Raw genomic sequence first — 13302 nt, 5'->3', positions numbered from 1 at the left:
AGCAGGCCCTGCTGCGCCAGCTGAGACCTGCCGCCACTTCGTGGGCGCCTGGACCAGCCCGGTTGCTCATCGTCTGACGTGGTCCTTCGTCCAGGCATCCGCCAAGCATCCCCCAGCGCTAACCCTCCCTTTGGTATGGGTCACCCAGACCCCTCCAACGAGACGTCTTGTGAGAGGTTGTGGTTAATCTACCAGAATCCACGCCAGGGATGAGGCACGCTTTGACAGTTCATAGACCAAGTCCCATCACGTGGAGAAGCACTTTCGAAGTGAAGGGCTACCTAATCTCCCACAGCCCCTCCGAGGCAGCCAAACCCTTCCCCATGGCTGGAACTACAGCCAGCACCGGGCAGGAGAAGGTCCATCTCCCACACGCTACCTCTGCATCTCCCTTCCAAGAGTTTTGCGCAGGGCAGGAGCTTGCTCCAGACCTCACCGCTCCCAGCTTTGACGGCATGGGCAGACGGGGGCCTTCCCTCTGGAAGGCTCTGTCGGCTTTCCTGTTTGGGTGAGAAGTTTGGGCGAGAAGTTTGGGCCATCGTGTTTCATGCAAAGTTGGCACTGGAATCAACAGTTTGCACTGGTGAAATGAGATGTTATGGGTCAGGGTCTTTTTGGAGAGAATTTAATTGTTTTCAAGCCTGGGGTTGCCTTAAAGCAATACCTTTTGCTGAGCGATATGAGAAAGCACAGAGGCTGCTCCTGCTTAGCTGTAGGCAGCCTGTGTCTCCCCTGAAATGGACAGGAAAACTTTCCACCCAGTCTCCCATGACAACTCCTTTACGGGGTTTGTTCCCTTCCCTGGGCTACTAAGCATCTGCTGCCTTCCAGATGCACTGACAAGAAAGGGATGGAGAGGGAGGAAAGGAGCCTTGCACATTCCGCATTTCCCTTCCAGAAGCCTGTGAAGCTTCATTAAACATTGGGCCAGTCATTTTGTTTCTATGGAAACAAAATTATTACTAATATATTATTTTAAAAACAGACACACGATTGACACTCCAAATATAGAATTTTAATACCATTCTGCACCTGCCTTGTCTCTTAGGGCAGAGCAGATGCCAGGGTGGAGTTCACAAAGGGATGGGACGGGCGAGGGTGCCAAGTGGCGGTGGCAGCGGTGGGTGTGTTTGTAACCTGAGAGCAGGTACTGGCTGTCCGTCTGTCGTGCTCCCTTCTGCGGGTCTGTCCCACTTCTTTTTCCCCCACCAGTGTGGGGTGCTGTGTTTCCTGCCTGCTGGCGAGAAAGATGAGAATGCAAATTAGTGATCGGATCCCAGGACAAAGGGAACACTTGAAGTTTTATTTAAAAATCGCGATGGCACTGAATGTTTTTGATGCTGTCTCTCACAGTTTGGGATCCTGGAAGGTCTGTGCCTCGCAGGCCTCAAGGGTCCTTTCACCCGGTGCCTGCTCTCCGTCCTGCAGATGCCAGGCTTCGTTGCCAGCCAAGGAGCAGCGCCGTGGCCGGTCGGCGTTCTCCTCCTCTCTGCTGCCGAGGGAGAGGCGGCGATCGCGGCGTGATGCAAGCGGGAGACGGGAGTGCCGTGGGCTGCAGGCTGGGGTGGGTTGTGGCGTCTCGTCGATGAATGTGGTGATCTCATCTCGGAAGAAGCAGGCGCTGGAGCTGGAGCCCCGGGGCATCAGCCCCCCTCCAAAAACTGCCGTAGGGTTGTCAGCTCATCTTCTGGGGGCCGCCGGCGGTGCTGGTAGTCATGCAGCTGAGGAGGCAAGAAGCCAGGGCCTCCAGGCTTGCGGGGGGTGGAAATGCGGATGTCGTCAGATGAAGACCACTTGTGTAGGAAGGATGGAGCAGAGCGGTGGGCGGAAAAGATGTTAGTCTCATCATGTGACATTCTCCGGGAGATAGGGACCTGGAAAACAGAGAAGGAGGCAGGTGATGGAAGACTTGAAGAGACAGAACAGGAGCGGAGTAGCTGAGACTTTCTCAGAGAAGAGAGTCAAGAGGACACAAAGGCGTGGGAGACTGACGGAGAAGGAAGTGGGTTGTGGGGCTGCTCCTGCTAGCTCTCGGCTCACCTGCAGGTAGTGCACCTTGTCCTGGGGCAACAACATGTGGTGCATGGGTAACAGCTTGATGTCCCGGGAGTCCCGCTTCACAGCTGCAGCACCGTTCGCATCAAATCTCACTTTGCAGATCCTGCCATCGCCATAATCATCACACACACCATCTGTTGGCAAAGAGGAGAACAGCAGTCAACACTTTTCAGCCAGAAGAGGAGCGTTATCAGGGCACCTGGACACCATCCTAACGCTTGTCTGACTTCTGCCACCCTACTTGCAGCCCTCAGGGCTCACCTCTGAACAAGGACCTCGTCTTTCTGCTTGCAGCAGCACTAAAGCACCCAGAGACTGCCCCGTGTCTTCTGTCTTGCTTTTGAACTGCTCACTGCCAGAACTTGGACCTTTGGATCAGCGAGTTGGGCTGAGGCCCAGCGTGTCACTTTTGTTGTGGTTTGGCAGCTGTACACATCGTCTCTACTCTTGCATCTACTGTGAAGGATGTTGCACTAATTTTTCCTCGATGCTAGTGAGTCCTAAGACAGCCAGTGAGTGGCAGAGCGTTCTCCAGAATAAATTTTCTCATGGTCGCTGACTCCAAGCTATAACATGAATCCCACCTAGCCACCCACAACACCACTCCCAGTGCCGTCAGGTCCTTTTCCCAAGGCAGACCCCTCTTTCCTCTGTAGTCTTTTACGGAGGGGGTTAGTGAAGAAAGGTGACTGTGGGGTGGCGAGGAGCTTACCATCATCTCCGTCTTCCTCAGACATGATAGCCACACACTGCTCCCACACGGTGCGGAGATCTGCTCGGTAGCGCTCGCAGGACCAGATGAAGGAGGGGAGCAGCAGGGTCTGCACCATGGAGCACCAGAGCACAGCCAGGACCATCCAGGTGGGGGCCGTATCATAGCGCAGGCTAAAAAAGCTCACGACCTTCAAGGTAAGAGGGAGAAACAATGCCAAGAAAGAAGACAGAAGTGGGGATCAAGGGAGAAAGATGATGGGAGTCAAATCTGTAGTAGAACGTAATCTGTCTGTAAAGGATTCGTCAAGTAATTACCCCATGCCTGTTTGAAAAACTGTTCCTGGGGTGTTGCCCCAGGTTTGCCGGACCATATTCCGAGCTGTCATATCTCTAAGATGAGACCTGGTGTTAGCATCCCTTCTTCCCCGTGCTCGTTGTGAGCTGGAGCTAAATAGGTGCTAACAAAGGACACAGCCACTGGAAAAAAAAGCTGTGACAAAGCCTCTGTTCTCTTAATGGTTCCCTTTGAGAACTTCCCCAGCTCTCCAGTTTTGCAGAGAATCAACCAGCCAGCCAAAACCTGAATGCTGACTATGACCATACAAGCAGAAGGAAAAAGAAAACTGTCTGCAACAGCTTTTAAAGCTGGTGTGTCAGTTCCCCAGAAGCAAATTGGAGAAATAGAAATCTCATTGTTTTTACAGAGGTAGATCCCCCTGTAAATTTGCAGAATAATTTCCTCTCCAGTCTCCTCTTAGCCACTTAAAACTTTTACAGTGGTTTTAGCTGTGTGGTGTGTATTCCCCAGGCTTAGACTTGTCTTAAGAAAATGCTGCTGCGGAAGGATGGGAGAATTACTGCAATCTTTTTAAAACCGGCCCTCAGAATAACACAGATTCAGATGCAGCAACTCTGTGGCTGGTGGACAGAAGACAGAGTTTCTTCTCTAAAACTTGAGAGAAACGGAAATCTAGTTTAACTGCAGACTCTGAAGGGAAAGGGAGAACTCGCTGCTTACCAAGATAGGCACCCCAGTGAGTGTGTCATACAGGAAGACAATAGCGCTGATGAGGTTGGTCATCTGCAAGGAGGTCTTGGCTGACTCAGAGCCATCCAGTGAAGACCTCCTTTTGCCTCGTACATCCTCCACTACAATGGCCGGCACATTGAAAGTGGTGTGTGCTGATGAAGAGCAGGATGACGCTTCCTCTGCCCTCTGATGGCGGCACCGCCGGCGTCTTCTGTGTGCCCACAGGGTCTGGTAGAAAGTGATACCCACGCACACCAAGCCCATGACAATTCCTCCGAGCAGCAGGAGGCTAAAGCAGACACCGAAGCCCAGCCCTATCTTGCTGACAATGAACTGGCAGCCACGGGCATAGTAGCGCTCGCCGTTGTTGTGCCAGCCGATGGAGGGCAGGGTGGAGAGGATGAATGATACCATCCAGATACCCATGACCGCGTGCAGAGCCTGCTTCTTGGCATTGCTCAGCCGGTAGTTGACTGGCCATCTCACCATCCACATCCGGTGGTAGGAAAGGGACGCCACTGTGAAGCAGGTGGCCAGCGCCAGGGTGTAGTATGTGGAGACAAAGACCTTGCAGATGCTTTCGTTCCAGTCGTAGTCGGAGGACTCACGCCGCAGCTGCACCACGGCATAGGTGGTGAGGGGTACTGCTGCCATAAGGATGTGGGTCCCAGCAAGGAAGCATAGCAGCAGCTCCAGGGGCTTGTGTTTCTGTTGTTTGGCCGTGATGCTGAGGATAATCCAAGAGTTGGCCAACAGGGCTAACATCCCACATGCCAGCCACCACAGTGAGTTGTTGTGCAAAGTGGACTCTGATTCAGAGTCCCCCATGCTGCCACCCCTGCTAGGCTGCACCCTGTCCCTGCTGCTGGGATTTTGTAAGAGGGTGAGTGGGACTCCGCACTGGGGGAGCCACGTCCCTCCTCATCTGCTGCTGCTGCTGTGATGCAAGGTGTACGCACGCTGGAGGGGTTCCTCAAGGCATTGCCACCACGTGCTAGGCGGAACAGCCGTCAACTCTGTCGCACTTTCAGTCCTCCCTTTCCCTTCTGTTTGATTATATTTCTTTCCCTTGTTCTAACTGTTTCACCTGTTTTTTCCGTTGTTCTCTTTCTTTTTCTTTCTTCCACCTTCTTTCGCTCTCTTTCTCATGAACACTTGCCAGTGCTTCTTCCCTCACTCGCTTGGGTTCAGTTTTTTTTTTCCTCCCCATCTATTTCATCCCCCTCCTCCACTCTTCCCCCAAAGAAAAAGCTCTCCTTACTTCATGTGCCCTCCAGGCACCTTCTGTCTCAGGGACCACCTTCTGCTGGGACTGGTGAAGGCCACACGCAAACAGGGACTGCTGGGGACTCCAAACAGTTTGATAGTAGCAGGTGCCTGCTGCCCAGTGTCCTAGTCAATGAGGAGCTAGCCAAGAGTTTCAGAGATGACGGGAGGCAGGACAAAGGTCCTGCGGAAATGGTGAGGGTGGTGCATACACCATGTGTAATCCCCCTCTCACCAAATGCCACGCTCGTGGCCAGGTAGAGGTTCCTGCCAAGGCTGTCAGAGAGCCATCAGCGGAGAGCGAAGGGCGAGGAACAAGATTCAGAGGGTTCCCTATCCAAGACCTCACAGCACCCTCACTACATTGTCCTTTTTGCTGTCCTCTGGGGCTCAGCCTGCTCTTTCAAGCTTCCCTGCACAATGCAGGGCAGAGCTGGCAGACAATAAGGAGATGGCGGGGAGGGGAAGATCCTTTTCAAAGGTTCCCTTGGAGATTCAGGGCATGAGGTTCACTGTAGAAGAGAGAAAAGAGAAAAAGTAATTTAAGATCATTCCGTCTCCCCAGTTCTCTCTCTCTCCTTGCCCACACAAATGCCTTGTTATGATTTAGGCTGTGCGGAGCACCCCCTGTGTCTTTCAGGGAACAGAAGAGCCAGATTTGCACCAGTCCCTGCATACCTCAGGCTGGACTCTGGCCCCCAGCAACTCCTTCTGGTGCTGCTGGGACACCCTGTGCTCCCTGCCCTTCCAGTCTGAGGCTCCCCACCCAAAGCGTTACTAATGCCATTTCTGTAATGGAAGGCCTGCTTTGCATCGCTCCCTGCCATTCGGGTCCTGCCCTCCCCACGCACCCGCTCCGACACCCATCGCTCCTGCCATACAGCTCCCACAGCTCCGCCAGTCTTTGGACCTCAGCTTTTCTCTGCCAGTGCTCTGGATTTTAACCTGCTGCTCCCGTCCTGTCCCATCCACGGGTGCGTGCCACCACTCCAGCAATACCCTGCCATCCCGCAGTCTTGAAGCACAAGTCTTTCGGCCACACACCTCGCCCACCTAGCGCGTTTCTGCTAGAGCAGCTCTGGTCTCCAGAGACCCCACGGTTACAAATCTGGCGAACGAGACTGCTAACCTAGTCCTGAGACTACTCACCTTTGCCAGTGACCCCTGGTCCTACCAGCTCAGACCCCCTCTCCTGTCTTCATCTATAGGGGACGCCCAAGCAATATCTTCCAGGGAGGTATAGGCCTGCTCCGCGCCTTGACCAGAGCAGATGTAAACTTAATCTTTCTGTGGATGGATCAGTGCCCCCAGTCTGAGCTAGTGGCTCAGTTCCCACCCCTCCCCTTCCTTCTGCTTCTCCGTATTTTCTCACCCTCTCTGTAACCACCTGAGGCTTTTCCTCCTTTCCTCCCTGCTTGGAGCAGTTTGCCATGACTGGATTGGCGATGCCCCCATTCTGCCCTGGTTCATCTTTTTTGCCCCAGGGCCATCGCTCTTGCAGTTAGGCCCGTGGCCTCTGGAGACAGTTACGAAGCTAGCCAGCCCTGATAATCCCAGGGGAATGAATTTCCTTGCAGCATCTCCTTCTGCCGCCCTTCCTACCCAGCTTGTTCTGGTGGCCCACGCTGTTCCCTTGATGAGGCAGGAACCCTCCCGCCTCTGCTGGCTTTGGGGCCCAATTCTGCTCCGAGCTGCGGTCCTCCCGCTCCCGGAGACGGGAGAGCCCCGGAGCCGATGCAGGGTGGCCAGGTCGGGGAAACCCATCCTCACCTGGCCCTGCTCCCCGGCCAGAGCCCCCCCGCTTCATCCCACCGCCCATCCCACCAGCGGGGAGAGAAGAGACTCTTGGGGCTGGTGACTCAGGGGAAGGCAAAGGCGGGGGGTCTGAGGGGAAGATGACCCAGAATAATTGCAAGGAAGAGCGGAGAAAAACGGGGTGCCGGGGGATGCGGCCGGCCGGCCGGTCCGGGGCCGAGGTGCGGTGCTGCCCCCGCCGCCCCCTCCCTTTGCCCCCCGCCCGGCAGCCCGGGCACGGCCGCGGCGGCCGGAGGGGGCGGCGGGGGTCCGGGCCGGGCCGCCCCGAGCCTCGCCCGGCGGCGGTGGAGCGAAGCGATGCGGCCGGCCGGGGCTGGGCTGGGCGGGGGCCGGGGCCGCGGGGCTCCCCGGGGCGCGGCCGTGCCCGGCGGCGGCGCCGCCCTGCGCGCGGCGGAGCCGAGCGGAGCGGGGGCCGCCGGCGGCGCGGGGGCCGATCGCGGCGGCGGCGGCGGGGGCCGGAGGGACCCATCTTACCTCTCGCCGGAGCAAGCGCTGCCATGGCGACGGGCGCCCCGCGCGGCTGTGCGCGCCTCTGCCCGGCTGTGCCGGCCCCCGGCCCCGGCCGCCGCAGCGGACGCCGCAGGCAGCCGCCCCGGCCCCGCGCTCCGGCCATCCGCCAGGCGGGGCGACGGCGAGGGGCGAGGGGCGGGGAGCGCCGGCGGGAGACGGCGGCGGGAGCACCGCCGGGCCGAGCAGCCAGGGGGCGGGCCGGCCGGCCGGGCGCGGGAGCCGCCGCCCCGGCCCCGGCCCCGGCCCCGGCCCCGGCCCCTCCCGGCGCCCGGGCGGCGGCGGTCCCCGCGGGCGCGGGGTGACGGGGCAGGCTGCGCCCGGCTGTGCCGGGTACGCGCGGCTCCCGGAGCTGGTCTTGGCCGAGGGCCCAGCTGCTGGTGCCGGGCCCCGGCCGGCTCCCCCTCGGATGCGTCCCTCCTGCCCCATGGGGCAAGCCTGGCCGCCCCCAGGAATACGAGTTGCAGGACAAGAAGGTGCCGGGCTCCCGTTCCCAAAGAAAGAGGGTTATGAGAAGGCGCCCAGGCCGTAAGAGATGTCCGGGAGGATGGGTGCTGACGTGAGGGGAAAGGCAAAGAGCTAGTGCTAACAGAGGGGCCTGCAAGGGGTGCTTGGAGAGCAGGGTGCCCAGGACACCTGCTGTCCAGGGTGAGCTGTGGTAGCAGAGCTGACCCAGTTTGCCCAGCTGCTGTGATGGCCTCTTCCATCACCAGCCAGCAGTGTGGTCCCACAAACAGGGAAAGGGGAAGAAAAGGAAGGAGATAGAGCAGGAGTAGTGCTCAGAGGAACGGGCTGGTCATGTCAGAGGGGTAAAGCTTCCCCTCCAGCTGTGTCACCTCAGTGAGGGCAATCCTGGCTGGAAAGTCTTCACAAGGCAACGGACATCTCATTTTCCTGTTACTGTCTTGCTACTGAAGTGAAGGCAACAACACCTTCCTTGTCTTTGTTCCTTGTAGGAACTGATGTCTACCAAAATCTCTACGCTCCTTTCCTGCATCAGAACTGGGGTGGGATGGGAGTCCATGTTTCTGGACAGTTAGGGTGCAGCTGCATTAGCACCTCATGAATCAGAACATGAACAATTTAGGTGAAAGGACCTGCAAGATGTGCAGCAAATGTGCTCTGAGGACTACGACAATTCAGCTTTGCGTTGGGCTAGGGTTAGTCTGAAGTAAGCCCCCAGACATTTACAGCGTGGCCACGAAGTCCTCAGCATCAGCTGTTTTCCTCTACAGATCTGCTCCTGCTGCATCACCCTGTTTGCTAAAGTGGACCTGACCCTACGGATCCAGGGGCTGCTCAGCTTTATCACGCCCTCTGACAGAGCAGATTTCATACATCATTCTAAATACCGGCTGAGGCGTTCCCAAGTGCCTTGGATACCAAGGAATTTTGTCTGAGGTTTCTATGGTCAGCAGAATGAGAGACTCCTGAGTAAGAAAGCTGGAGGTATTGCTGGCTGGAGGTACTGCTGGTTCTCAGGCCCAGGGGCAGCAGCGAAGGCAGTTCCAGAGGTATAAAAGAGACAAGACCTGTTTGCATTGCACGAGCTGTTGTGACTGGGGCCTGTTTTAGAGACAGTGAGTAGAATCAGGAACCACTAGAATAGATCCGTCTTTGCATCAGGTAGGTGATAGCTATTTTTGAGGAAGGTGGATGGTGACAATGCTGCCGTGCTCCGGCTGTTCTTTGGCATGCAGGAACTGCCACGGTGGAGCAAGCCCCGAGGTGGTTCATCTCAGTGGTCAGTCCAGCAACGGTAGGAGCCAGAGACGTGAGAAGGGACAATTATGCCCCCCCTCAGTCATTTCTTTTCAACTCCTATCATTTGCGGGAGGTTTATGCCTTGAAGTGAGAAAGCCCATATCCACAAATGTAAACATTTGTGCAGTTCCAATTGTGTCATTTGTATGAATTACTTAACGTGGTAACTTCCACATTACCATCTTCTGATTCAGAAGTTGAGTCTCCTTAGTGTGAGTTGTTAGCCTGCCTGCGTGGGTGAATAAATCCTCTTGTTATCTCAGGGAAACGGCAAACCAAGCTTCTGACACTTTCTGCGCTGCCTGCCTGCCTCAGCTCTGCTCAGGTAGGGACATCCTGTAGCCCAGCATCTCTTCATAGCTTGGGCTACACCTGACAGAGATTGGTGAGCAGAGCTGGATGGGGACAGGTCCTCCTATCTCGAGGAGGCTTCTTGTGTTTGCAAATGTGGCTGTGTTCTTAGTTTGAATGAAAGCACAAAATTGAAGATTTACTGTGAAGTGGAATGAACTCTGTGGGAAGAAGAGCTTTTGCCCTAGGGCTGTCATACTCCCAAGCAGATGCTTGTCCATCCATCCATCTCATCTAAATGGATTTCAAAGATTCTCTTTATTTTCCTAGGATTTCCAGACACCTGGTTTCACTGGTTTTGATAAGAGGTGGATTGCAACTGTGTATATGCTGCATATTGATAATGTATATGCAAAGGAGCACCAATGCTCAGATCTGGAAATCCTGAAGCCCGACAGTGCAGGGTTCCCTGTGTATCTAGGAAGTCCAAGCTAGAAATGAGACCCTCCCCAGACTCATCTCTTAGAAGGACTCACAGAGCTGGGAGCGATGTTTAATTCCTACAGAGCCAGGCTGGACTCTGACCAGTGGTCTAAAGGCTCAGTAGCTCACTAAAATATCCTAAGGCCCAAATCCACTGTTACAATGTCAGGGTAAGAAACGTTTTCTGGAAAAGTTCATTGCATAAAGATCAGATATTTCTGGACAGCAGCTCTGCAGGTCCAGGGAAATGCTCTTCCTAGAGGTGCACTGGATTCTTAAAGGAACAGAGCTCATTAACCAAGAAACAAACACCAGAATCCTAAAAGCAAAAGCATTAACAAAATAGCCAAATTCACTTCACAGGGCTTTGATGGTTTGCAGCTCTTACTCAGGACTTTGATAGTGATCATGGGCGGTTTCACACATGTTTCTCGCAGATCATGGATCCAAGTAAACCCATCCTCAGAGCCCCAACGTGGCTTACACAGCTTCTTGTGAGGCTATGCTGGTGTGCTTGCAAGCAGGTTTCCTGGCATCCTTCCTGGCTCTCTGAGCAGGGTGTGGTTAATGGCTAACAAGAATCCAGCCAAGCAGATATATTAGCATATTCCTTCACAAAAGACAGTGACTGCAATGTAATTTGTCATATCCAAGCCTTAGATTCTATTTCTAGCACCGTACAGAAAGATTTAGTGAGATTTCTCAGATAATTCGTCTGCAAAATGGGCAAGTGATAATAGCTCACATCAGGGGACAGACAACTAACGCTGGTCATGAGCTACACAGAAAAATTAAGGGCTTGCAATGTACATACTAGGATTTGAACTTGCGGATGCTTGTTTACAGCTGAATGTTTTTCCTTACACAGCTGGGCACCTTCTAAAAGATTTTTTTTCCTCTGTCACATACATAAATATTTGTATATGGTATTTTCCTTGAGAAAAGGAAGTACCAGGGTAGGCTTGTCAAATACATGGTTGTTATGACACTGCATGCCATTTGGCAGAGGTGTATATATCCTCCTGCTTCCCCCACCCCCTACCCGCCAGATGCAATGCTTTGCATGTTCTTCTCTTCTGTGTGTTACTGACCCCTTTTTCATCCCTCCTGCCCTTGTGGCCTCACTGATATCCCAGCACAGTGAGTTCCAGGCTGTAAAGGATGTAAAAATGTCATTTCAGAATTTAATTACACCACTTTCCAGAATTACTGAACGCTTACTTGTTTGTTCTCATACACAGAAAGGATAATTAGGAGCTCTTGAATCATTAATCTGGGAACTTACAATATCTGGAAGGACATGAAATTATTTCTTTTCTTTGGATTTGTAACACAGAATTGCAATTTTCATTTTACCACCTGTTCCCCTAGCTTGTCTAGGTATGTCTGAGGTTTCTCAAGACCAGAACAATCTTTTCTTAATTCAAAAATAGGTTGGGATTTCAGGAGCACCGCTGACACGCTGGATGCAGCTGGCCCATGCCAGGGAAGCTCTCTGGCTCCCCTCGTCATTCCAGCTGGTGTGGTGGCCCCTCCGGAGCCATGGTCCTCACACAGCCAGCATCACTGTTACTGCTGTTCATCTCCAGGACCTCACCTCCACACAGCATACAGACAAGCTCAGAGGAGGGACTTCCCAGCACTGGAGCCTGAAACAGGCACTTTGACACCAGCCAGCTGGTGCCGAAGCATTGAGGAGCATTGAGGGTTTCTCCTCTCATCCCTTTTGATTCCTTGCCAGCGATGCAGTCTCTGCCACCACCTCTTATTCTGCTATTCTCTAATTCTCCGAATTTGGAAGCACCTCTAAGGCTCGGTCAAGCTGGCTGGAAAATGAACAGGAGGAGAGCCAAAGACTTCTTCAGGGCGGATGCTGGGGAAGGATGCTGACACACATGAGGCAAAGGCAGCCTGCTGTGGTTTGGAGGTGTTGCTTGGATGTGAGCACACTAACAAACCCTGGGGTACCTCCTAGTAAACACGCACTTGGGAGTACTCTCAGAAAGGAACCAGTCCAGAGCTGAGCATCTCTCCCTCTCTACCCTCACCTCTGAGAAGGGCAGGTGGAAGCTACTCTCTCTCTGCAGCTGCATTAGGCTGATGAGCCACTCAAATGGACACTGAAGACTCTTCTTTTTTTTTCCCCCGAGATAAAAAGAAGTTAGGAGAGGCTGAAGTGCACAGCTTCCTCCCTTCTAGACCTTGGGAACATGCGAAGAAACACACAGGGTCATTTGGCTCTGAAGGCTGAGGGATGTGAGTGCTTCGCTGCAGAGCCCGCGGGGAGCATGAGTCACATGGACTGCCTCAGCAGATCGGGGCTGACAGCATCCACCGAATCGCCGGCTCACGTTGCACTCAAAGGGCAGAAATAAACTAGGAAGCAGGAGGAGCTTGGGGAGGTAGGGCTATGGGCCGGGGTTATTTCAGCCCACGTGTTTCTAGTTCAGCAGAACTGGACAGGGCAGTATATCCTCAGCTGTGTCCAAGCCCCTTCCTCCGCTGGAGCAAGCAGGTCTGTGGGTCCTGACAGGCGACCATGCATTGGACGTGGGTCCAAGGGACTGAAGCACGTGCTTTTTCCCTTCTGCAACCCAGAAACATGGGGAACAGTAGGACCAGGAAGACCAACACGTTAGGGAAAACCAGCACTTCTCAGTTTTTTCTAAACTCTTGCCTTCCGTGATGTTTCCACATCACTGCACAGAGCTCTTGCTGCCGTTGTAATTTTGTAAGTATTGCCATGTATGCCTTTCTGAGTCCTGCCATCATCTCAGGGCTACTCTGATGAGCTGTCACTACATGATAAAATATGTCTGTCGTGCTTGCTGCTTTGTAGAGTTGTATATCGCTATGGTTTGCATTGTGCAGAGGCATTATTCCATTACATACTGTAGATACACCCTCGTCACACCTAGCAAAGGGAGAGTCCTCAATGCCTCCTGAGAAGGAGGACCAGGATACATGCAACACAGCCTGTAAAGCCCTGGGATGCCACAAGGAAGGGACCACACAAAAGTGATCTGATGATAGGGACACCTGGCTTTTCATCTCTGTCTTCAATGCCTCATAGGAGCGCTGTTGCCACAGTGTTACCTGCTGCACAGGCTGTGAAGACAGTGTGTTGTGTCAGAAAGGGAGTGGGCTGTTGTATTACCGCAGCCCAGGCCTGGGCAAGATGTTACTGCAGTCCACTCCAGCTGGGGACTCACCAGGTATATCTACATTGACACTTACGTTTTGTGCAAGCTTGTTCTTATCTGGTCTGAACCTCCACCTCCATACTGCCTTGAAGCCCACACCGAAGCTTTCAGTATTGCACTCAGATGGAAAGCAAAGCCCATCTAGGACTCGCTCTGTGGATGACTTTTCTC

General features: G+C 53.9%; 1 protein-coding gene across 1 annotated transcript; it reads right to left on the bottom strand.

Annotated features, from left to right (window-relative positions):
- Positions 1 to 1008: 1008 nt before the first annotated feature.
- Positions 1009 to 4957, bottom strand: GPR162 (G protein-coupled receptor 162). The gene is given in 5 exon segments (XM_050906938.1): positions 1009 to 1646; positions 1649 to 1874; positions 2041 to 2192; positions 2771 to 2960; positions 3791 to 4957. Coding segments are annotated over 5 exon segments (1707 nt in total). The 5' UTR covers positions 4631 to 4957; the 3' UTR covers positions 1009 to 1347.
- Between the last annotated feature and the right edge of the window lie 8345 nt (positions 4958 to 13302).

This window comes from Gymnogyps californianus, chromosome 1 (genome assembly GCF_018139145.2).
Source record: "Gymnogyps californianus isolate 813 chromosome 1, ASM1813914v2, whole genome shotgun sequence".
In the NCBI taxonomy this organism is placed as follows: Eukaryota; Metazoa; Chordata; class Aves; order Accipitriformes; family Cathartidae; genus Gymnogyps; species Gymnogyps californianus.
This window is presented reverse-complemented; position numbering and strand designations above follow the sequence as displayed.